This window comes from Protomyctophum parallelum (genome assembly GCF_964188405.1).
Source record: "Protomyctophum parallelum genome assembly, chromosome: 17".
Lineage (NCBI taxonomy): Eukaryota > Metazoa > Chordata > Actinopteri > Myctophiformes > Myctophidae > Protomyctophum > Protomyctophum parallelum.
This window is the reverse complement of record NC_139719.1, coordinates 31,295,653-31,321,981: the sequence shown is the minus strand read 5'-3', so window position 1 is coordinate 31,321,981 and position 26,329 is coordinate 31,295,653. Positions and strand designations below refer to the sequence as shown.

General features: G+C 41.9%; 2 protein-coding genes and 1 long non-coding RNA gene across 4 annotated transcripts in view; 1 reads left to right on the top strand and 2 right to left on the bottom strand.

The window, feature by feature from the left end:
* LOC310874417 (caveolae-associated protein 1-like) overlaps positions 1-155 on the bottom strand; it is a 27,349-nt gene extending 27,194 nt beyond the window's left edge. For both annotated transcript variants that reach the window (XM_083787222.1, XM_083787223.1), the window contains exon 1: positions 1-155. This exon is cut by the window's left edge. The gene's annotated coding sequence lies outside the window, so the exon portion shown is untranslated.
* Positions 156-4,509: 4,354 nt separating this feature from the next.
* Positions 4,510-24,378, top strand: LOC310875027 (V-type proton ATPase 116 kDa subunit a 1-like). The gene is made up of 20 exons (XM_083788051.1): positions 4,510-4,580; positions 4,693-4,790; positions 5,238-5,366; positions 5,653-5,735; positions 6,036-6,162; positions 6,427-6,509; positions 7,060-7,153; positions 8,286-8,498; positions 9,687-9,837; positions 10,102-10,241; positions 10,597-10,760; positions 10,883-10,973; positions 11,090-11,208; positions 12,210-12,426; positions 13,124-13,231; positions 13,835-13,942; positions 15,143-15,160; positions 17,883-18,000; positions 18,471-18,642; positions 23,177-24,378. Exons 1-20 carry the CDS (start codon positions 4,565-4,567, stop codon positions 23,268-23,270), a joined length of 2,343 nt encoding a protein of 780 aa, XP_083644177.1. The 5' UTR covers positions 4,510-4,564; the 3' UTR covers positions 23,271-24,378.
* LOC310875028 lies at positions 13,917-18,881 on the bottom strand. The gene is made up of 3 exons (XR_014570605.1): positions 18,795-18,881; positions 18,450-18,650; positions 13,917-14,050 (listed from the first exon to the last, which is right to left on the bottom strand). It is a non-coding gene; the product is annotated as an uncharacterized lncRNA (long non-coding RNA).
* Positions 24,379-26,329: the final 1,951 nt, after the last annotated feature.

Sequence of the window (26,329 nt, the reverse complement as noted above, 5' to 3'; positions counted from 1 at the left end):
CTCTCCCTGGCTCTCTCGCTCTCTCTATCCCGGGATACAGGCCTGTCAGTGTGCAGGGGGAAGTGGAGTGGTGCTGGATGTTACCACATGAGCACTGGGACACGAATGGCCTCGCCAGGCAGAGAAACCCTCCAGTCAAGCTGCAGCTGGTGGTGGTTTTCCCTCTCCAGCCCCCGTGGACTCTCCCCCCACCCCTTAAACCCCACCCCTGTCTCCTCCCTAACTACGCCCACCTGTCAGTGAGACCCTACCCATCGAGGGGGAAACCCAGCCCCCCTGTGCTCCGATGACACACCCCTCTGGTCTGCGCCGTCTCTTAAGCATGGTTGGAATAGTTAGAGCGAGGCTGTGGAGAGCTCCCTATATACAAGCTCAGGCACAGCACAGAGGGAGGAATGTCAGACAGGACCTATTCGTTTTTTCCACTCCTCTCTTTCTCTCCCTTCTGCAGAACGTACAATGTACAAGTACAGTGGGAGGCTCTGTAGAAGAGAGTTAAGAGAATAGGAGACAGAAAACTATGATGTCCCTCTACTGTCTGTGCATATTAATTCTCTGCAGAAATTGCATTCAGGCGCCGCCGCGCCATGGCAGATGATGGCACACAGTGTACAGTACACTATAGTTATAGCGGTAGGGCAAGAAGTACAGTTGGGTATTGATGTTGCTGCCAGAACTTGTGTTCTCATCATCATCATCATCATCAGTTTAAAAATAGGCAGTGGCTATTCAGCCGTCAGACAGCATTGGAAAAGGAAATGATGTTGGGCGCTCTGTAGACTGGTGAAAGCCCTCCCCACATCCTGATTCCTGGCCCTAACCTTTACCACACCAAACCCCTGTCTAACCTTCACCACCAGTGCCTTGCGTTAACCACTTGAACCCCAGCATTCATATTCTGGGGGAACATTAGATAGAAAAGTAAATCGGCTATTTTTGGCAAAGAGATTTGGTGGAGACGGAAAAAAGAGGAAAAAGACAATTAACGCAGGTCCAGTTTACCAAGTCTAGAATGTTCAAAGCCTCACTATGTAACTATTTCAATGAGAATAATGTAATTTTGTCTAATGTAATGTTAATACAATATAACCTATACAATTTGTTGGTTGTAATTTGTCTCCCACATTTAAATTGTGTCAAAGGTCAGGTCACCTATGGATCTGACATTAATTCTGACCAGATGGTCAAGATTGTATTTATCCCTCGAGCAAGCAAGCTCTATTAGCTCAATGTTAAAAACAATTCAGCATTTAAGCAGGAAACCAGGTTCAAATCCGGGGGAGGGGAAAGTTACATAGTCAACTTGGGTAGGGGCATTATCACCTGTCAAGGTATGCTACGCTATGCTATGCTATGCTACGGCACAAATGGTGATTTATACTGGAGCCATATCTATCATTTACAAATTAAAAGACTATAAATGAACAGGAATAAATGTTCATACTTAAGCCTCAATTAATTATTGTCCATTTTTGCAGCTCCCATGCAGTGGCGAAAACAAGCTGTACCGCCATAGCTACCTAATTTAAAGATGGAGTGCCACAATTTTTGTATTTTTCCAGTTTTTCATGTGTCCACATAAAAGCATGACTTTAACAAATAGCCTACTGTACACTTTTTGGAAAAGGTTCTTCCTCCTTATATTATAACAATACCTGAGGATCATGTTTTAGGGTGGCACTGCAGATGCTTGTCCAGTCCTATTATGGAATACCATCTTCTATTTATCTATCTTCAGGATCAAGGTTCAACGTAAGTATAGGAATAAGATTTTGTGGTATACAAAACATACATACAGTATATATTTGAAAGAGGAACTTTTCTTTTTTGTATTCCCCTTATTACTAATGGGCCGTGCACTCTCCAAGCACTATGGCGATGTTTGATTTCATGCGTATTCCAGTAGCTCTGTGATCCCTTCTTCTCCTTTCAAGGGTTTGAAACCGTTTAATGCAGACTACTTATGAAAAGCATATGGCTCGTGGCACATCAGAATGGGGGAAACCTTACTTTGAAAAACTGTTCCTCGTATAACTCTCTGGCAGTAATTTATGTACATTATGGGAGTTCCGTGCTTCCAAAATTGCTCCCTGGCAGGCTGCCAGTGTCCTGATTTAAACTTGTGCACCATGTGGAGCTGTGAAGGGGCGAGCTTCTACTCACGCTGTTTGCAAGAGGAAAAATTCTAAAGGATCTTGTTAGGACTGACTCAACTCTTGGCCGCTTGTGGGCAATTCCACCACATCTGGTAGACTTTATTCTTAGTAGGCTGCATTTCAAAAGGGCTTTGTTTAGCTACACAAGCTAAACGTGTTTTACTTAACCATGAGCATCATTTTTCTAATTTTCACCTAGTGCTGTAAGTGGAGGTTGTTTAATTTGGATGCACAGTCCAGTTATGTACAGTATGTCCATCTATATATGCACTCAGTCCTCCTTGCGTGTGTGGCCTGTTTGTATACAGGCTAGGCCTATGTTAAAATCACTTTATGAATAGATCTGACTTGACTTCACTAGCCTACTACATTTATCATTCCAGTTATTCTGCATAAGCTTTACATAAACAACAGAACAGACAATACTCTATTCAATCTCTTAGTTACTGCAGGCTACCTTTGAAGGATATCATCAAGACGTCCCTTCCCCCCAAGTGGCGACGCTCACATCAGCAGTTACCTGGCAACCAACAAACGAACCACAGCCAGTTGCTTCCTTCCTGCCTCATGTCTATGGTCCTGCCTGCCTCCATCATCTTTCCTACAGGCTGTGGGATTGATTCAGCATCCCATAGTATCCCTACTGTATAGGCCACTGGACACGTGATCATGATGACGGAATAATATAGCCAAATGTATGCTTCCTCGCACGACGGTGTCGCGCGTCGAAATAGCCGACCTACAAGCTCTGAAGGCGTCGCTGACGCAAAGTGTTGTTCGCTTGTAGATCGGCTATTTGCGAAGCGCGACACCGTCGTGCGACGAAGTATGCATCGGGCTATATATCATTGACGTCAGAGACAGCAGGGTTTTGACAGATCTAGAGAATTTAGGAAGATCCTCCCGACGGCCGGGTAAGTGTATGAATGAATGGAGCGTTTTCACTGTTATTTTCACTTCTTTTTTTTTGTGATTTGAAAGGATGTCCGAGGACGTGACATCATTATATTTTCGCGAAGCTAAAGGTATAGCCTCGGAAAATATATAGATTGATGCCGATACATTTTACAATGGCACCTGCTCTGGCTGGTAATTTTTGCCTTCATGAAATGAATAACCATCTGGTGTATATTTTACATATTACCATTCATTGTATTGTATATTTTAGTTTTTATAGACACTATAGCCTATGAACATAATTACAAATTGGGATATTAAATGTATGTTGACATCGCATAGGATATGTTGCCTATCCTGTGATGGTCTCATATATTCCAGCTGATTTCATAGCCATAGATGAGAGGGGCTCGTCTCGGATGCTGCGCGCTGGCTGCGAGCGTCATGGCGTCCTTGACACAACCAAGGGCATGCAGTGCAGCAGCACGAAGGATGCTGGAGTGGACGCTGTTTATATCATTTGCGCCAGTACGGCCTATTCCCTGCATAAAGGGATGAACGCGTTTATTTAAAATACTTTCACACTATTGTGGTTAATACGTAGGCCTATACGTAATTAAAGCTATTCGTTGTGCGTGCATTATATTCGGATATTCTGCGGCCGGTCGGCTAAGCAGCCATAATGAACAAGCGCCTCTGAGTGACAGTTTCAGTACATCAGTGTCATCAGTATATCGTATATGCGTATATTTTCTTATTATTATTATTTGAACAGTGCACTGCACACATAATAATTGTGTTTAACAATTCTGCAGCAGGCCAATAGAATGGCTGCGGAACAGCCGGAACTTGTCACAAATCACATTGCAGTAGCTAATGTTTAGTTTAAAAGACCCATTATACAACATCTATGAAATGAAATAATTCACCCAATTTAAAATTAAATTGTATATTTCTGTCCCAGGTGTTTAGGTTTATATTTATTCAACAGCTGAAGGAGTGTGAGCCTGTAAAGCAGCGGTAGTCACTATGGGGGAACTCTTCAGGAGTGAAGAAATGACCCTGGCCCAGCTCTTTCTTCAGTCTGAGGCAGCATACTGCTGTGTCAGTGAACTGGGAGAACTAGGAATGGTGCAATTCAGGGATGTAAGTATTTATGAATGGGAAACACAGACAGATCTCTAGCTCTTCATCTGTCTGTGTAGATAGATAGATGTACCCTTTTCATTATTTCCTTACCTACTGTAGGCTGTCTCTCTTGCACATAATGTCTAGGGATAGAGGCGGTAAAATAATTGCAGTTATTGTCATGCACTGTTGTTTTGATAATCCCCCTTATGACTTTTGATGTTGTCCTTTTTAAGGACTTTAATTGTTATGTTACTCTGGATACGGACGTACATATGTTCATGTTCATGTTTTGTTTTTTCTTTCCTTTCCACTCGCAGCTCAATCCGGATGTGAATGTTTTCCAGCGGAAGTTTGTGAATGAAGTGAGGAGATGTGAGGAGATGGACAGGAAATTGAGTAAGTATAACCCCCACAAAGAAAAGAAAAGATTTTAGCTTTTGGGACGGCTTTTGGAATGTCAATATTTAAATTAAAATGTATTGAATATCATGAATTCTCTCTTCTATAGGGTTTGTGGAGAAGGAGATTAAGAAAGCCAACATCCCAACAGTGGACACTGGAGAAAACCCAGAGGTCCCTTTCCCCAGGGACATGATCGATTTAGAGGTATTTATCTGGTTGTTGTATATCATTATTGATCAAAGCACTATGACAATATTACACCTGAATCCTGTTGTTCTACTGCGAGGACATATTAAAATCTGAAACGCTAGATGAGATTTTCGAGCGCTCTTGAAAGCAAGCTCTTGACAGAGTCGACACACAATGCATTGGGAAGCGTAATGTCGGCCTTGTAATACTATTTGAATTGAGGTTACAAATAGGTGAATTAGCCATTTAAATTCTCCTTTGTGTAGCTATTTCTAAGCAGCTGTGCATTCCCAAAGAAACAGGCATCTATTACAATCTAAGACTACTGTCTTGCCTTCTTATTACTGTGCATTGAAACAGCCTTACAAAGATATACTGTATGTAAGCATTGTTGAATCACCACCATTCCTGTAAACCTTACTGCCTGCAACCTAATCTTTGGCGCTTGGCTGTGATTGACAGGCCACCTTTGAGAAACTGGAGAATGAGCTGAAGGAGATCAACACCAACCAGGAGGCTCTGAAGAAGAACTTCCTGGAGCTGACGGAGCTCAAGCACATCCTGCGGCGCACGCAGCAGTTCTTCGATGAGGTGTGTTTATTTTTATCTGTCTCTGTTTAGTAGCTCAGTTCATCCACAACACCCTTCCCTTTCCATTGTTCTGCTCCCTCTGCATCCTTCCAGTGCAATGTTGTTATACCGTATACTGTAGCCTATATAAAGACAAATATTGTATGATACATAAACAATATTACAAACCTGCTCTACATAAAAGGATGAGGTACCGAATTGTTTTATCATGCAACGCTAAAAGAGCAGACCATCCATTTTAGATTTTAATTACTAATAACTATAGTCATCCTAACCACTTAAACAGATGGAGGACCCCAACCTGTTAGAGGAGTCATCATCCCTAATGGAAGGCAATGAAGGAGGCCGCGGCGCCCCCCTCAGACTGGGGTAAAGTACCTGCACTTCATTACATTTGTCAAAAGGTTATGGCAAAATCAGGGTTTTGAGGATAGTTAGTAATTACTGCCATGTTACTATAAAGCAGCCATAACAAAAGCGTAGAAGACCGTTGGTTATCAAAATGGTTATCAAAGATCCCCACAACTCAACACAACAAGAGTCTGCAAATTTAACTGTTCTATTTGGACACATTTGGACACTTTCAGAGATCAGAGCTCACTGGCATAGACAGAAGCACCTGAATAACAATGACCATTTTCTGAACAGTATTGTCTTTTGGCGTTGCAGGTTTGTTGCCGGAGTGATCAGCAGGGAGCGGCTCCAGACCTTTGAAAGGATGCTGTGGAGGGTGTGTCGCGGTAACGTCTTTTTACGTCAGGCAGAAATCGAGGACCCCTTGGAGGACCCCACCACGGTCAGTCATATACTGTACCGGCTAAAACATGCTAGTACCACTACGTTATTCCTCTTTTGTGTAATTTCATAAAGGAGAATTGTTTTCATTCACTGGCCACAATGGTTGATGAATCCCAATATCATTGAGTTGCTTTAATTATACTAGAATTAAACTAGAATTTCAGAATAGAAAAGGACCCTGAAACAAAGGTTGACTCTCTGCCAGATGCAGCCACAGTAGTTTCTGGTTTAAGATATTAACATGTTATTCTCTTTGTGACAGGGTGACCAAGTGCACAAATCTGTGTTCATCATCTTCTTCCAAGGGGATCAGCTGAAGAACCGGGTCAAGAAGATCTGTGAGGGGTGGGTACCATATATATACTGTATAAGACTATACAGAAGTGTACTATAGAAGTGAAAAATCCTTATCAACATCAGGTCAATTGTACTTTACACCACTAGTAACTTTAATAAGCCCTATTTTACAAAATATTCAAATATTTTAAAGGTTTTCAGACTTTTTTTTTCATAGCCTTGTAGATCTTTTTCTTTTCTTTGTATCTTTTCTTTTTGAACATTTTAGTCTAGAATTTCATTTTCAAGGTTAAAATAATAATAATGATGATAATAGCGATTAAAAAAAAGTAACTTTTTTGTAGGCTAACTACTTAAAAATCTACTGTATACAGGTTAGAATGGTCAGGACAGCCATGCCTGAGACCATCTATCCCTGTTTGTCCATCACAATAGACACTTGTTATCTGGTTGAGGTAAAGAGAAGGAAATGGATTTAAATAGATTATGATTATGAACTAATAGTGAAGATGACACTATATTTGTTTTTGTTTTGTTTCATTTTCATGTACTGTAGATGTCTAAAATGTGGTTTGGTGTTTTGTTTTTCTTTAAATAGGTTCCGTGCTTCGCTCTACCCCTGTCCTGAGACTCCTGGGGAGAGGAAAGAGATGCTGGCTGGGGTCAACACCCGTATCGATGACCTCCAGATGGTATGTTGTCTTCTATGAGAATGATGGAACATTATAGCATAATATTTCAGCAGCAGCAATAACGGCAACCACATAGGCATGTCTGTTTTTGTCTGTTACTAATTTGAGGTTCTGATTCAAACATTATGTACAAGCTTCGCAGCCATTGTAAATCACATGTAACCGTGCCTGGAGACATTATGATTAATTGCGTAATTGCAATGAGAAACCAACCCTGCTTTAGTATAACCAAAGAGTCGTTTAGGAAAAGGTTCCAGGGGTTAGCAAATTGTACCAGATACAGAGAAAACCACAAAGGGCCTTATATAAACGTCTCACCTCACAATGACAAAATCAAGATGAGCAGGTCACATGAGCATTGCATTGAATAACACAAACAAGGCCTAAATGACAACAAACCTCAATTAGATGGAATTTATTGAGCAACAATGCCAAGTGAGAGGAAATTACTATAGATAACTCATAGCCCTGAAGCAGATAAGGAAGTCAAAAGTTAAATGAGAGGGTGTGAGTAGGATAGTTCACGTGCGTTTGTTCAAGACAGAGTGAAAGGAGGAAATGAGATTGTACTTGCCATTGAGAGAGGTGACTTTGAAGTGGTCAGTCGATTGTTTTAGGCACATTTCCACCTGCAAAACAAGCCAATTTTCTACAATATAAATGATTATTTCAAAGTGTCAGAAATTCAATGTTGACCATTAATTTGATACAAGTTTCATGTTTTCAGGTGCCATGTGTTTTCCTGAGATAAGATGCATTTCCAACCACCATACACCCTTAAATCAGGGGGTGGATGATTTCCTATTTTCTTTCATTTGCCTAACTACCAAGTTTCTTTCCCTCTTCTATAATGCTGCGGACTCCCCCAATGTTATCCTTATCACACATGAAGAAAAGTCTCCATTATGCTTCACACGGCATGTAAAGTCTAATTCAGACGCCGTCGAATTGCAGCAGAACTGTGTCGCTGGACAAAAATGATAATATATATTTAAAAAAACAAATCTTATTTATCATTTTATACATTATACAATAGTGTGTATAGTACAAATTAGCCCCAATGTGAGCCTCAAATGTGTGTTTGAACACTATTCATAACCCCAGGTTGAACAAACACTATTCATAACCCCAGGTACTGAACCAAACAGAGGACCATCGTCAACGTGTCCTCCAGGCAGCCTCCAAGACCATGAGAGTGTGGTTCATCAAGGTGAGGAAGATGAAGGCCATCTACCACACGCTCAACCTCTGCAACATTGACGTCACCCAGAAGTGTCTCATCGCTGAGGTGTGGTGTCCCGTCTCCGACCTGGACTCCATTCAGTTTGCCCTGCGCCGAGGAACGGTGAGTCTGCCTGCATGGGATCCCTTCACACTCACATTTTTTCCACAACCCATGAACAGTCAATGTGTTGGTCGCTCCACTTAGGCGCCGTTCACACCTGAGAGACGGCTTGCAATACATTTTCATTGGGAGTCACGCGGTTTGACGAGAAACGCTTTCTCCCTGGCTGTCTTCTGCCCCCCCCCCCACCCCCATGGAACAAGGTTGTCTTGTCAAACCACGTGACTCCCATTTAAAATACATTGCGAGCCGTGCGACACACAGAAGAGACAGGAGACACCGAGGAGACAGTTGTCTCTCAGGTGTGAAAGGCGCCTTAATGATCATTTCAAGGAATCAGTGATACAAACATAAACAAAGCTCCACCACCAAACATACACATAAATTAGTTTAATTGTATTTGCTCGATTTTTGGTAGGTTTGCAAATATTTTTTAAGTAGTAGTAGTAGAGGATTTGACTGATTCCTTTCCCAGCTCAGATTGTCTCGGTTTGTCCTGGATATAGGAGCTGGTGACCCTCCAGCCACTAGCCTGCGTAGCATTTAGGCTGCCACCACCCATTCGATTTTATGTCTGTTTCCTGTTGTTGTTTAGTTAAGGTACATTTTGTATTGCGCTCGCTATATACCGGATCTAGTGAACAGTATGATTATGCAAACAATGTGCAAACAATGTTATGCAATTCCTGTTATACAACAGACTATGTATGAAGCTATGGTAATGCTGAATTACTTTTCAACAATCACTGAAGTGCTTTGCTTCAATGCTCTCATATCTAAAGCTTGCTGAAATAACAGTAACAGGCAATTGCTGAAATAATGTTTGCAATGTTTCATGCAGCCAAGCACAACATGACTCCCGTCTCTGCCATGGACATTGCCCGCAGCTGTGCACAACTGACCTGATGTCAGTGTATTTTCTGTTGGTTGTCATTAGTCTGTAGCTTATTTGGGGGACCCTTTTAGTCATCTTGTCCATTCACCTTTCCTGGCTGCACCACCCGTCACGTCTTCTTATATATCAACAAATCAACACAATAAATAATTAGATATTTATAGTTTTTATAATCAACTAAATAAATTTGTCCATTATACTTTGTTGTGCAATGGTGGCACACACAAATAGCAAGTACAAAATGTACTACAGTACTTGAGTGACATGAAGCTGTGATGTGGTCCGTCTCACAGGAGAGGAGTGGCTCCACAGTGCCATCTATTCTCAACAGGATGCAGACCAAGCAGACCCCGCCCACCTTCAACAAGACCAACAAGTTCACCTCTGGCTTCCAGAACATAGTGGATGCTTATGGCATTGGAAACTACCGGGAGATCAACCCAGGTTATATTTCAATTCAGCCCCTAACATTGCGATAGGAAAGATTTCTTACTTAGTTGTAAGCACTGATATTAATAGAATTAATATCTGATTCCAACTAACTTAAAAAGGTTAGTTGAAATCACTTGAAGAACTTAAAGAACTAACTTTAACGCACAGGTCAAAGGTCAATATACATTTGACCTGTGAGTTAAAGACTGAGATTCATTGGCATTTACATTTCTAATGTTAGAGTTATCATTATCTCATCTATCTTCTTTATTCCAGCACCATACACCATCATCACCTTCCCCTTCCTGTTTGCGGTCATGTTTGGTGACATGGGTCATGGTTTGCTGATGACCTGTGCAGCCCTCTACCTGGTCATCCGAGAGAGTCGTATCGTATCCCAGAAGACTGACAATGAGGTATTGGTTTAAAATAAATACAGGCAGCAAAGTTTAACTATTTAACTATTTACACTTTACAGTATCTGATGTGCAGTAGCCTATACACAGTAGCAATCCTACTGCTATTAAACTCTATTATTTGGATTCATGACGAGCTAAGATAGTTCCCAAATAACATATTTTCCATTTAGAAATTAAAATCGTTGCCTCAAATGCCTGACTGTACTGCTGTTTATATTTCTAATCTAATAAAGTATTCAAAAATAAATAATGTTGAAAACAAACCTGTGTGTAAAAGCCCTGTATACAGTACTTTGCTGTACGAACAGTAGCGAAAATTGTGAAAGATTTAAAAGTATTTTTGTTCCTGCAGATATTCAACATGGTGTTTGCTGGCCGTTACATAGTCCTTCTGATGGGGCTGTTCTCTATGTACACCGGCCTCATCTATAACGACTGCTTCTCCAAATCTCTTAACATGTTTGGTTCTTCATGGAGTGTCCGGCCCATGTTTAGTGCCAAAGGAGGGAACTGGACGTAAGTCACGCATTGGTTGCGTAGTTCATGTAGTACCATGTACCATGTTTGTTCTTGTCCAAGAACATGTGACAGAGAAATTGACTATTTTGATTTGTTTATTTACTGTGAATTGGTTCTAGGTTCGATACGCTTGATGGAAACGCGGTGTTACAGCTGGACCCGGCAGTTCCTGGTGTGTTTGGTGGGCCTTATCCGCTTGGAATTGACCCGGTAAACTTTATACTTACCATGCATAGAAAACGATGACAAGATAATGCTTAATTCATTCTTAGTTGTGCACTGGTGTAGATATAGCACAGCATGTGAATATTGTCATGTTTCGACAGATATGGAACGTTGCCTCCAACAAGCTCACCTTCCTGAACTCGTTCAAGATGAAGATGTCTGTGATTCTGGGTGTGATCCACATGCTGTTTGGAGTGTCTCTCAGCCTCTTCAACCACCTGTAAGTCACACATTCAGGGCTGACTTATTCCCTGTGGCCACCAGGCATGCAAACAGACATGAAAGAAAACATTTAAGCACTTCAAGTCAGGGTGCATACTTAGTTTAGACTAGTCATTGGTTACTAAGGTTAAGATGACCGTGTGCTGCCCGTGAGAGGTTAGGGTTAGGGTGAGGGTTTGAGATAGGTTGTAGGACTAATCTTTTTGGCGACGCTTCTCGAAGATCCAATGTCATTATAGTATTTGTCTATATGGGAAGTACCGTACCACTCCAAAATGTATGTTGCAGGGTCCTAGTGCCCAAAGGCAGACACTAAAACTTCTATTTAATGTTGTGGAACCTGTGTGGAATACCTTTTATTTAAATAATACCACATCATTGTCTTAGCCAGTCCCAAAAGTGTGGTGATAATTACATTCAGCTCAGGGCCTCAAAAAGGCTTGAGCTGGCCCCATTCAAGACAGAGGAAGAACAGTAGTCTGTAACAGGCTCAATTGTTTGACTGACGACAGTCAAGATTCAAGACAAAAGTTCTTTATTTCCATGCGGCTACACGCTGCTTGCCATGCCTTTGGTGTACAATGTGGTACACAGCCTCAAAGAAACAGCCAAATACAGTCATAACAAAGGCTGTATTCCTCAATGAATGTTTATTGGGATGCAGGGCTTAAAGTTCTCAGTCCTGGAGACTGATTTCAGTCCTGAGGATCTCATAGGGGTCATTTAATAAGATCAGTGCAGATTTGCAAAAAAAAAAAGAAATCTGTATTTTTTTTGGCTTTAAGCCCTGGGGATGACTTACTGGCATGATTTATCCTAGTGTTCAACAGGTGTGCAGTCACACCTAGCTCTGAGCCAAATTACTTTGACTCGGGCCAGGTGTTTCGAGCTTATAGATCTGCTACTTTTGCTATTTTTGAATTTGAATCCTGAAAAGGAACAGTTTTCGACCCAACCGTGACGATATGTTTGTAGTACATGATTTACTGTAACCTGCAGGTACTTCAAGAAGCCACTGAACATCTTCCTGGGCTTCATCCCAGAGATTGTGTTCATGACCAGCCTGTTTGGTTACCTCATCCTGCTAGTCTTCATCAAGTGGACCGCCTACGATGTCTTCACCTCCAAGGAGGCGCCTAGCCTGCTCATCCATTTCATCAACATGTGTCTCTTTAACTACAATGACCCCACAAACAAGATGCTGTACCGGGGACAGGTATATCCCCCCCCCCCCCCCCCTTCCACCCCTCTGCCTCTCCTGTCACTCGTCAGTCCTCACACACCCCTCCACAGTGGTCTAGTCCACTGTTTCCCAAACAGTCTAGTGCACAGTAGCATTAACATAGGACTAGGTTAAGTTCAGTGTGAGCTTGTAGATCAGATATTTATAAAATAGGGCTTTAGTGGTTAATCTGACTAATTGATTTACTCAAAATATCTATTATAATGTTTGTGTGTTGATTCATTGATAGAACAAAAGGCAATTATGAGAAACGCACTTCTTGATTATTCGATTAATCGGACAATTAAATGTTGCACTCCTACAGTGGAGTTTATTTATACAAGCCAGTTAGCTATAGAATAGAAAGGACTAAGGCTTATACTGCCAGAGAAGATCAGCTTATGAGTCAGAGGCTAAATCCAGCTGCAGTATCACGGCAGATGCTAATCACCCTGATGGAAAAGTAATATAGATAGTAAATGATACATATTGTCTAATATCTGCTTTCTTTCAAAGGCTCAAACTACTAAACCACTCACTCTGAATTCTTTCTTGGTTCACTTCTTGCTGTAATTAGCTGCTGTCGCACAAAACTCACACCTTCAAAAGCGTGTGTCTTTTCTGTGACACCAGTGTGTTTTTGGGACACATGGTCAACACATTGTTTACCTCTCTCTGTTTGAATCTGTAGATGGGGATCCAGGTTTTGTTGGTGCTGATTGCGCTTGCATGTGTACCCTGTATGCTGATTGTGAAAACAATGGTGCTTCGGCGTCAGCACCTGTGGAAAATGCACCTGGTATGTCAATCTGATCCCACCTATAACCTTTGATATGTGACCTCTGTTATGACCTTGGATATAACCTTGTTTTCTTTCACTCCTATTCTGCCATTCATTTCAGCATACATCGTATTGTGTAATGTGGTGTTGCCATGAAATGATGCTTAAAGTATGCCTTGGAAAAGCATATAAAAGATATGATTCATTTCAATGACAGGTTAATATACTGGCAATCAATTTAACGTATTTTGAAGATTTGCTCAAGGCTGTCTACAGTATACTGTACTTAAGTGCCTACTGACATCCTAGCACATATCTTGATCTGCCGACCTGTTCTCTTATAATAGTAATAAAAATAAAAAAGATAGCTCAAATTTATATAGCGCTGTTCTAAATACGCTTGAAGAGTTCTTTCCAAAAATGCTATACAGTATAACAATGTTTTGGAGGGAACCATTCTAATTTAATACAAAGAAAAGTGACTATACCCAAGGCGTGCTTTAAACTAGACACAGCTCTTGTGGCTTTTGTATTTAGTCCAAGAAGAGGGAAGAAACCCCTGCAGAGAATCTAGAGCAGTCTTTAGAGCAAACCTCATCATGCACGGGACTCACCCAACAGGGCACACAGAAATTTGGAGGGGTACGGGTGGGCAATGGGCCCACGGAGGATGAGGCTGGCATCATGGACCATGACCACCTGTCGCAGCACTCGGAAGAGGGAGATGAGGTGAGCTCATTAAACACCACCTTCCCATCTGTTCATTCATGTCAGCTCCATTATGTTGTCTTCTGTCCAATGTGTCCACTCCCATTAACCACATGAACCCAAGCATCCCTGTTTTGGACACAATAGGAAACATTCAGTAAAATAGACAAAATTTGGCGAAAACGGGAAATCCACAGGCTTTGAGCTTGTAGATTGTCTATTTGAAGTCTATTGGCTATTTGACGTACAACAAAGCATATAGTGTTTAAGTGGTTCATGTTTCTTGTTTTAAGTAGACAAGGACAGCTTAGATCTGCATATTACGGTAATAATCCGTCTTTTTTCATGGGTGTTACCCAGGGATTGGGCTGATGTGGGCACAAATGTGTGGAGGGAAAGAGGGAGGGATGAGGGATGGAACCGAAAGGAAAGGAATGGGATGGAAATGGAATAGATAAGAGATGGATTTTCCATTTCAGAAACCTAAACACTGAGGTGGTTTTGCATGAGAACCAGACCCTGAGTCCTTACAGCAAGCAGCTAATGGAATTTCTGAAAAATCGCCCTGTTTTTCTTTGACTCAGAGCCTTGGGGTCTTTCGTGTATCTCAGACTGTAAATCTTACAGTGTTTATGTTTTGATAGTGCACGTTGCTCAGCAGTATGATAATTCCTCAGGTTTGGGCACTTAATGAAATGGTTATGACGTTGCTATCAGTAAAGCTCGGAATTTGATATTGCATAACGTTGGGTGTGATTATTTTAAGTGAGTATAAGATTATCGGACCTGGACAAGCTGTCCACACTTTCGGCAGAGGCTGTTGTGTCTGTAAAGAGTGGATAGGAAAACATTTTGAACATTCAATCTGCCCACTTCTTTAATGCTCCCACAGCAAAACTCACGGTGTTGATGCAAGGTTAAAAAGAATGCCAGTTAAATGAATACTGGGCACAGGACTCAGGAGTATCAGTTAGACCTACAGTAGTGAGAGAGTTGTAGCTATGAAGTTTGTACTTATGTATTACAGATTACTTAATGTTAGTGATTTGTGAACTCAAGCTTATTCTGCTGGTTCCACACATAGTGAGAGAGTGATTCTACATTTTTAGCTGAACACATGTCGGAATGCTGTAGAGATTCATGTCGGAAACGTGAAATGAACATTTGATGAGATGCACGAGCTGACACAAACCTAACCTTTGACCTCTACTTCATTTCAAGCACGCAGAGGAAGAGCCGGTAAGGAACAGAGTGGGGCGTGGCCTCCAGAGCATGCTTACACATGGTCTGTCTGTCTGTCTGTTTCTTAGATGTCTGTCTGTCTGTCTGTTTCTTAGATGTCTGTCTATCTGTTTCTTAGATGTCTTTCTGTCTGTTTCTTAGATGTCTGTTCTGTCTGTCTGTCTGTTTCTTAGATGTCTGTCTGCCTGTTTCTTAGATGTCTGTCTGTATGTTTCTTAGATGTCTGTCTGCCTGTTTCTTAGATGTCTGCCTGTTTCTTAGATGTCTGTCTGTCTGTCTGTCTGTCTGTCTGTAAATTTGCCCTTTGTGATGTCTGTCTATGCATCCAGTTCATTTGCACCGTCCTCAACTAATACACCTTCCACACATGTGCATGTGGTGCTTGCATGGTTGTATGTATGTGTGTGTGTGTGTGTGCACCAGGGGGGCACACTAAGCTACTAAGGAAATCGGGATTTCCTGAAAGTTCATATAATGGCCTGTTGTGGCGCTGTCATTGGGCCCAAAAAAACCCATATCCCCATAGAAGTCCATGTATTTGGGCCCAACTTCACCTAGACTGTATTACCTTAATAAACATGGTCATGAATACTTTCTGCTTCCAGTCACTAGTTTAAAGTCTAATTTCTAATTTCATAATATTCTTTTTGGAAAATTATGGTCCCATTTATAAAGAAAATGACCATAAAGTCGCGTATGTTCTGAGGGGCGTGGCTACCGTTACAGTCTATGATCAGGATTCCCCACCCACTCGAGTCAAAATAAAAACCAACGGAGAAGAAGTTGTCTGGGCCAGCCAATGGCCAGCTGGGCCCAAACGGATGTAGAAAGACGGCGATGTACAATTCAAGGACTGACAGGCTTCATTTTACGTTCATGTTAGACCCGGAGAACGCTTTGTCCATATTCTTTACAGTCTATGGTGTGCACGTGACCGTTACTCGTCATCACCGATCCCACGTTTTCTTTGCTGTACGTCATAAGTTCTGGAAAATGGCATGGCTTTGGTCGGCTGGAATGTCTGGTGACTGACACTTTGGAATGTTGGACAGTACTACAGCGTCACGGCCACTCACCTCCTTGCATTCTGCCATTAGGGCATGCGGCGGTGGCCGGCGGTATTGTATTCATTTGCCCCTCACATGGGAGACTCTTTAAATGGGAACAATGAGTACTGGTTCCATGAACTTGTTGCACGGGTCCAAGGACAAAAGGGAAGCATGGAAAGAGGAAGCCAGGCCTGTTCCTAGCCAAGTCCAACAAATGCGACGTAGAGGGATTGAGTCCCGGGTTTCCCCTGACTCCCACCTCACACAGGAAAGACTACCGTTGCTCCTGTATGCAAGTAGAGACTGGGAACCTAGGCCCTAGGTCCTGCACTATGATCCAATGAGGAAAAGAGGGGAGAAAAATAAACAAACCCAGTCTTTGTGTTCTGTCTGAGTGGGACTAAGGCTATAGGAAGGGTCCTAGGTCAAAGTGGCCTGTTATGAACAGCCATTGAGATGACAACGTAATTTCCTTGGAAAGCCCTTTCCACTGTGAAAGGTACACTGGCATGAATTACTGCTTGTTATGGTTGGCTGTGTATCAGACAGGAGAGCCGGGCGATAAAGATCTGTCATGGTAAAGCATCTATAGTGGTACAGCTGATAAGCTGATTAGTTTCATACATGATAAGAGTAACAACACTGCACATTCCAGTGTTTATCAAGTTTAGCATCCATAACATTGGAGTATAAATGTAATCACAGATTGTGAAATCTATGGCCTTCCAGTTACATTTTAAAATGTTAAGCAACTAGAACGTGGGCACCGGCCTACTCGAGAATGATGCATGTCGGGAACAATGCAAGTTGGAAAAGCATGCCCCACCCAGTTATACCCGTTGTCAGAGTACCCGTTGTACCCTATGACTGTCTGTCTATCTGTATGTCTGTCTGTCTGTACCCCTTTTATGTCCAAATATGGAGGTTTCTGTATATGTCTGTCTGCGTCCCTTTTATGCACATATATGAAGTTCCATGTTAGGCATGCCCAAATATGGAGTCAAGGCCAGGCTATGACGTCAGAGATCTCTGTATGTGTCTCTCTGTCTGCCTTGTGTCCCTTTTATGCTCATATATGGAGTTCCCTAATGTCATATGGGCATATCGGTCGGATCGGTGGTTCTCCACAACTGGATCTCCATATTATATATGTGTGCACAGAGTTTGAATTTCGGTCTGTCCCATATATAGACATGCCCATATATGGGCAAATTGGGAATATCAGCGGTTCCGGACAACCGCCTATCCGACCGACTCGACACCAGACACCACACTGCCTCGGGTCGTGGGTGGTCGGATGGTTCTCGAGATAGTGTACTACAGATGGACGGATGGCCGAGTTCTTGCGCATGGTAGAAACTGGTTCTGGTTCTGTATTAGTGGTTAGATCACAGACTCAATGCAGCCAACATTTTGCATGTTCCTCAACAGCCATGCTCTGTTGTTGTTCCAATCTGGAATCCTTCTCCATAAATACATAGTAATGTTGTTGTATTCATTTGGAACCATGAAGTCTGGCTACCGGACATAATACCGACTAGCACGTTGGTTCATAGATTTAGACAGCATCAGTTTTATTCTGAAAAATGTTATGGCAATATGCAACTGTTTTGAATCAAGGCATATTTGTGTCCGTTCCGGGTATAAGTGTGTGGTCTTCTCTACTCCAGTTTGATTTTGGCGATGTAGCGGTGCACCAGGCCATCCACACCATAGAGTACTGCCTGGGATGCATCTCCAACACAGCCTCCTACCTGCGCCTCTGGGCCCTCAGCTTGGCCCATGCACGTGAGTGTCCCATATGCACACACGCTTACATGCACATTAAGCCTGGTGTCGCCAACAAATAGCAGATCTACAAGATCAAAACGTGTCGCAAATGCGACACGTTGTGAGCTTGCAGATCAGCTATTTTTTGTCATTCGTCGTGGTTATCAGTGGTTAAAAACACATTAGGAAGTCAGGGACACATGCTAATGCACATGAATGGACATGCATATGCAGCAAAATGCTCAATGTTTAAGGGTCCATTTCTAAAAGGATTTTGCTGTGTACATTTGTACACACCGACAAACATGCATGTTCAAGCCCTTTTGACTTCATACAGCGACGTACAGTAACATTACACGCTCATACACGGTAGGTAAATTAACATTCCTCCCTACTCTCTTCGCGCAGAGCAACACTGTCCAGAGCAACATTATCATTATTAGTGATGAAGCACATCATTGACATACTGTTTTGACGTGTGTCCACAGAGCTGTCTGAAGTGCTGTGGACCATGGTGATGCGCCTGGGCCTGTCGTCCCGGAGCGGAGGCGGCTTCTTCGCCCTGACGTTCATCTTCGGGGCCTTCGCCATGCTCACTGTCTGCATCCTCCTCATCATGGAGGGCCTTTCAGCCTTCCTGCACGCCCTCCGTCTGCACTGGTTAGAACCTTACACAAACACACACACACACACGCACACACATGGGCCTGACACCACTGACAACAGAACACAGACCCCGGTCGCATTCCTGAACTTATTTTGCCTTTTGCATCGCAGTGTTTAAATCATGTAAACACAGCCAAGACATATACCTCTCCAGATAACCCCCGTGACCATGCGGCTCCATCGCCTCCTCGCACTAGCTCCACCCCTGCTGATCCTCCAGCAGTTCTGTGAGCTACAGAGCAGACAAACAAAGAATAACTCATCACTTTCACACCACTCCAGGAAACTCTTAATGAACGTGGCTGCGCAGTAATCAGATAAATATATTTGGGTAAAACATATAGGTAAAACAAGTACCGTATAGAAATACATTTATAACAAAGGTTCCTATTGCTTATAGAGTATCAGATTTAAATACATCTAGTAACTTTATTGACATTGCTAACCAGGTATCCTACCTGATACCATGATCTAAAGTTCTCAGTAGAAGAGTAGGGAGACCACCTCGAACCACTGCAGATGTGCGGCTAGTTATATGGTATTAAAGTACTATATCATACACATTGGTTAAAATATAAATTATCAAATCAAATGCATTCCATATTATTTTAGCTTTAATGTTTAATGGCTTATTACTGGACATATATTTTTGTCCAATAGAATATTTTTCCTAGGTGTATCAATTAAAAACACAGGCATAGCCTATGGGAAGAATGCAAAAGCAGTTTAATCTTTGACATAAAACATGTTCATAAACATACTACGTTTATGAACATACGTCTAAATGGCATCCCACCGATCAGAGCTTTTCAATGCATTCCGTGAAAGGATGGTGTTTATTTTCTTTAATCTCTCTCGTCTGGATGGTGCTATTAACGCACAGCCTTACCTCATGGCTTGGAAATGAGCGCAGGGGAGAATGTCTTGTGTGTTTTTATTGGACACAAGCATGGCGCTAATGCTTTATGCCTGCTTTGCTCAGAGAGTGGAACTACGTTTAAGAGGACGTGCTTCTCTCCACAGCCCTTTCCTTCTGTCAGACAGCTGGTCTCGTCTGTCGTTGCTGTAAACCAGTTCAAAGTGATCGGACGGAAGTGGGCAAATTGTCAACTAGACAATTGTTTTTCATAGATATTTGTGTGAGAATGTTGTATGGGACGGGTTAACCACTCAAGCCCTATAATGCTTATATAATCCCCCCCACCCTAAAGGAATGCCAGCATTGCCAGGTGTAATGTAGGAAAAAAGGGACTGTGGCTGTGTGTGTGCGAGTTTACCTGCCTGCCGGGGCCTGCACAGGCAGCAAGGACTACTGATTAAAGAAAGACTCTCCTATGCCTGCACCCACACTGTCGCGTAAAGATGCGTCAAGAAAACGCCTAGAGCAGGCATCTCTCCCTGGTTTTTAAACAGCTGGTAGATGGAAATGACGTATGCGCACGGCTTCAACTTGTAGTGTTTCCATTTTATTGGCGCCGCTACAAGTTGAAGCTGCGCATTTCCATCCACCAGCTGTTTAAAAACCAGGAAGAGACGCCTGCTCTAGGCATATTCTGATGCCAAGGTGTGCTATCTATCTATCTATATATCTATATACCCCATCCCAATCTACAGGTTCCCAACTATAATTTAGCCAGGCCATGGAACCCCCAGTCGCTACATTGAGAAGCAATGTTGAATGCGATATGAATAAATAGATTTCTTGGCTTTTAGATCATGGGACTAACTGTGCAGTAGCATAGAAAAGGGCAGCAGGCTTGTGAGTGGAAGGATGCTGGTTTGAATCCCCAGAGAAAGTGTTAGCTTGGCACCCTGGCCCTTTGTGAACATTACAATCTTTAGCAGAGGTGGTGAAAATGCCTCCCCCGTTAAAGAAACAATCATGCAAATTCAACCCGAACGCTGGGCATTTCTCGCTGTGAGTGGAGAAGAAAAAGGTCATTTTTGTCATTCTAAGAGTGTAAATGGACCCTTAAGGGTAGCTCTGAGAGTTAAGGGAACACTGAAGATTTTACAGTGTACAGTTCAAAATAAGCAAGTAGCTGTCCACTCACCCTGGAACCTTTGCTCCGTTCACACTCAGATGTGGTGGATGAGGTGTCTATGTGGAAACACGCGCACACACACACACACACACACACACACACACACACACACACACCAGATTAAGTGTCGGTTAGCAGCATTTTTTTCCATCCCCTCAGCTGTGAGTAAATGAGGGAATCTCTCGTTTCTAACCTCTTGTCCTCTCACAACGTCGGTGAGCCAAATATTTGCCACAGCTACAAAACATTCCTGGGCAGTCCCCTCACTTCCCTCTCATACAACCGCCTGCCAAGGTCCAACATCAGTGGGAAATGTGAATCCAGCCTTTGTTTTTTGGATAAATGGAGATATCAGAGGGAGTTAAGGCATATGCCAACTTAGAAAATGAAGCGTACAATGCACCCAAGTAGAAGAAATTATCTTGGGGAGAGAAAGGTGAGGTTACAATAGGCTTCTCTTTGCCATGGCACTGCACCTAGCAACTGATAAATCACTTAAATATGCCCTAGCAACAAGCTAGCAACACCATAACAACCACCTAGTACTACCAAGAGCAATCATCTAATACCTCCTAGCAACTGCCAGGCAACAACACCCTTACCACCATGAGGCAGCATCCAACACCGGGAATGACAACTGCCTAGTAACCCAAGAAACACCTACTGCACCACCATAGCAATCACCTAAAACCCTAGCAAACACTAGCCACTGCAGTAGTAAATCTTAGCAATCACCTGTAAACCACCTTGTAACTAGCTTATATACCCCAGTTGCGTAACACCATAGCATACTATGTGAACCCTAGCCACGCCCTTCCCTAAAACCATCTTTTGCCACCACCTAGTACACCCAGTAACCACTACTCAAAAAACTGGCAGCAACTACCAACCAGCACAACAGCAACATTTACACTTTTCACCTTTATTCATTCCATCTATGGTTTTACATGATTACATTCATTTCCTTTGTTCCTTTCTTTTACATATTACACAAATGAAAAGGAGCAGGCCAGGAAGAAGATAAACTCTTTATGTACTCTTTGATTTGGGGTTTCATTCCATAAATATTTCCCAGAGATTCACTCAAAAATAACAGTTTAGCAGTGTTACAATCACATTCATGGTATGAAATAAGAGCACATCATGGGTTGGGATTAGAGTAGCACAATGTGTTTTATCTTTTATGAATTAAATGTATTTGTCCATTGACACGAATCTTGACCTGATGGTCAAGATTCAATTTATCCCCTGAGCAAGCAGGCAGGCTCTATTAAAGGTATATTCAGTGATTTCACTCAAAAAACCTTTTTTGGCTGTGGGACCCAGCCTTTCGTCCAATCAGGATAGAGAGTCAAAAACGAAACCTAAGGTTTTTTGACCCCCAGGGGTTAACTGGGGACAGGGAGGAACTCCTTATATGGCCAGCACACTCTATAGTAGGGAGGATTATCACAACAAAACAAAAAAATAAGTGATATTTGAATTAAGTGAAATCACTGAATATACCTTTAATGGTAAAAAAAAAAAAATGGCAGCACGGGAAATTGGTTTTGATTCCGGGATAGAACACCATCATAGGAGGCCTTAAGTATGTTTCACCAGTTTCAATTGAAACGGGCCTCCACCCTCAGGGGGGGGCCTCAACAAAATAATGATGTCATAGGTATATGGGGGCCTCATATTTGGTCTTGAAACGGGCCTCCAGGTTCCTAAGGCCGCCCCTGAACACCATGACCCATCTTTGTATGTTTGCGCTTAAAGTAGAATCATATGTGCTTTGGAATATTTGCTGATGTAAGTCATGTAGAAAATATTTTACCAAACATATCCTCAACATTCTTTGTCTTATATTGAAATTTCTGTGAAGATTCCTGGTCTGAAATGATGAGAGAATAACAACAGTGGCCCAACGTTTTCCTCTGAAACAGTAGATGACCATACAGCATGACCGATGACCAGTGACCACCAAGCCTTGTTTTATTGGTTGAAATATCAAGGATGTCACTGAAAAGCTTTAAGGGTCCTGATAGATTAGTCTGGCTATGAGTGGTCTTTGGTCATTTCAGCCATATTTGGTCACATACTGCTCTGAGTGTGTGCAGTGTGTGTGTGTGTGTGTGTGTGTGTGTGTGTGTGTGTGTGTGTGAGAGTGTGTGTGTTATTTCTTAGTCGGGCCACCTCTGTTTAATTGTTCAGGTTTCAGCAAAACATTATTTACAGCCACGTATCAGATTTTTACATCACTAGAAAACAAAGTGAAGCACGATAGTTCAAGGAGTTGAAAAGGCAAAGGCTCCTGCGACTGGCCTCAACTGTGGAGCATGGAGGTTGAACAGAGCAAGGTCCTGTGCAGCTTCCACCCGAGTTCCACAGTGTTCTTTGAAAGATCATGACGTCATATCCTGAATTTGTTTGTCTGTCTACACAGAAAGATACAGAAATTATAGCTATTGATTTCTTCCTTCTTGGTCTGACTTTCTCAGGGTGGAGTTCCAGAACAAATTCTACGTTGGCCAGGGCTTCAAGTTTGTCCCCTTCTCCTTCGAGAGCATATCGGAGGGCCGTTTTGATGAGTGAACAGACCTAAGACCTTCACTCTGTCCTGGATAAGAGGAATCCCCAAGCTTCCTTCCTCTCCCCTGTCAGTGTGCATGATCCGTACTGCAGCCCTCTGTGTCGCTCTAGTGGCCATGTTGTGAAGTGTTGTCATGTGAGCAACAATGTACCCTCCAGTAGTTTTTCCATTGCAAAAGCTGTACAAAGCTGTAGTTCACAATGCTGTTAGCCTGGCCCAGCCAGCGTGATCTCTGGTCTAGAGGGATGGGGGCCGCTGGGATCACGGCAGTGGATCCTATTGGTTCTCCGATCCAAGATACAAAGCCTGCCATATATAATGCAGTATTTCACAATCTCAAATGTAATGACACAGCAGCAAAAGAATGCACCCAAAATTAACTAAATACTTTGTTGCAATGCTAACCAAAACCTAGCTTATTCTAGTAAAGGGTTACCGATTAATAGATTCCATGGTAGAGTTCCAATTCGAACATGTTATAAATTCAGATAACCTGCCGGCAGATTCCGGTAGGCCTACGGTACGTCTACTGAATGAAGCAGTACTCAAAACATGAAGGCAAAATGTGCAATAATAGTATGCAGCCTTTCCTGTGGAAAATCAATAGAGTCCCCACAGAGAAATAATAACAACTGTTACCAAATCCAGTGTACCAACTCTAGCTGTTTCTGGTTTAAGCCTGATTGATGCGTCGCTGTTTTCGGCGAGCAACACCAATAGTACGGCAAAGTATATATTAGGCATTAAACAGTCACAAGGAGCAACGTTGCAAAGATGTGCCATGAATGATGCAATGTGCTAAACCAAATGTGTTCTTTGGTGTAGTGAGTAGTGAGAGCTGCATAGGCCTTCACAGTGTTAATGCAGGACATGTCCATGTTGTGGTCATTTTGCTAGAGCCGTTACATTTTCAGATGGAGGAGTTATCAAACAATCAGTCCTTGATTAGAGTAATGCCTCGTGTCAGTGGTTTCCCAAAACAATCAATCCTCTGTGCTATTTTGTGGCTCTCTGGTAGTCTTATCATTCTTATGTACACATACATTCATTGACGTTGCACTGTGTGAAGTGAAATGTTAAAGTCATGCACAGCATACAGTATTTCCTAATAGTCCACAAATGTTAACGACAGAAGTTCAAGTCAAAAGATGTGATGTGAACGTATGTCAGATGAAATGTTGTGATCACATTTGTGTGCCTGTTGGTGTGTGTGTGTTTGAAAACTACAGAAAGAGAGGGCCTCATAAACAAATGCACTTTGCTGTTGTTCAGTAATTAATGGTATTCCACAGTGTAATGTAATCTATGCTCTGTTGTAGGGTGGTATCGCTCGCTGAAATAAAACCGATCAGCTGTTGTCATTGAGCGATGCCGTCGTACGACTAAAGTATAATCACTCTAAACTGGTGGCCAGTCAGTAGACGTTGTGTTTGTGATTAATCATTAATAAACGAAGACTTGGGGAAGGATGCTTTGACGTGTTTTACATAATAAATAATTGCCTGTTCATAATTTACAAGACCAATTTTTGTGCAATTTACACTATTTAATGTGCTTGACTGTAGCACACAATGTAAAAAGGAATGCTAGTATAGCTACAGTAACAGGCAGTCAGGCACTGAAAAAGAATGGCTCAGAAGGCAGACAACCATGCAAATATAATGTGTCATGTGTCATGTCCAGGGGGTGTACTTGTACATCAAGCTGCCTCATGCTATGGAAAAAAGAGATATGACCTACGGGCCACATCACATGACACATACCGTTGATTCCCAATTACTACTATTTACAAGAAATTGATACAATTAAACAGAACATTCTATGTTGTCCCAAGAAATGTAAAAAATAAAAACAAACATTATAAACATTATAGGCTACTAACTGCACTATGCCACTGCTACATACTGTAGGTTAAAGAAGTATAAAGGTATAATATGCATTTGGCCTCGTCTGGCGTAGGTTTGAATCTGATTCATGGCTCTTTGCTGCATGTCCTTCCCCATCTCTCTCTCTCCTGCCATTTCCTGTCTCTCTCCACTATCGCTATCGATATCCTATTGAATAAACACATAAATAATGACACAAAAACTTTTGACAACAAGAGACTAATAATGATAAAATACAGCTATTCTGTTGAATCATAGTAAAGTTAAGTATACACATCTTTCGCATAAATTATGAATATGTATTGATAAGGGTAGCTTTAACCACTTTCAACCTGGTGTCCCTATTGTTTCTTTCCTTTTCTTTTTTAAATAAAAGGTTTGCATAACAAAATGAACGCGTATGTGCGTGACATCATCATCAAACCAGGAAGTTATGCGGGAACATCTACTGAGTGGCAAAAACATACTTTCTGGCCTTGATAGCCCTTACTGCCACCTCACTGCCGGACATCTATGCGAACACATGTGTTCGGGAGAGGGAAGCCAGATAAGTAAAAGCACCCGATTTAGTGACAACACAGAAGTGTGTGTGGGCAGGAATTAATTGGCATAACGACAAAATTGGGGAGAAAAAGAGGCTAAAATAAATATCGGGTAATTGGCTACATTCAATTGAAAAAAAGAGGTAAGTATCAGTTACCAGAGTCAGTGAGTAATCTTTAAATATTACTCAGTAAAGGTAGAATGCCCAAAGGAATCTTAGAACGTCAAAACCTTAGTAGTTGTCAAATAGAGTGCATTGTCACTTAACTTTAAGATGTCACACAATGGATAGAAACCTTTGAGAGAACTTTGAATGGAACCAAATGAATCAGTTTACTAAGAATATATATTCTTAGTAAATGAGTGAAATACCCTTTAAAATCCTTAAGTTACCAAGGCAGAAAATACTATCCCCAGAAATAATAATTTAGAAGACGCAAGGATCCAGACCACACCGAAAAAAGGTTTATAGTTTAGTGAAGAATAATTCAATTAGAGATACATGTATAGTGACTAGTGAGATTCAGAATTTACATCGCACATAATATATGGTTACAAAAATAGTTCCGAATAGAGTTCTGAATAGTGCTCGAGGCATTGTCCATGGTTTTTAACACGAAGCTGGCCAGAAC

What these genes read in the sequence shown, in the direction of transcription:
- LOC310875027 (XM_083788051.1), top strand. An exon ending in GGCGCCCCCCTCAGACTGGG is followed by an intron (nt 5,736 to 6,035) that starts GTAAAGTACCTG and finishes TTGGCGTTGCAG; the next exon opens with GTTTGTTGCCGGAGTGATCA. An exon ending in CTACCGGGAGATCAACCCAG is followed by an intron (nt 9,838 to 10,101) that starts GTTATATTTCAA and finishes TCTTTATTCCAG; the next exon opens with CACCATACACCATCATCACC.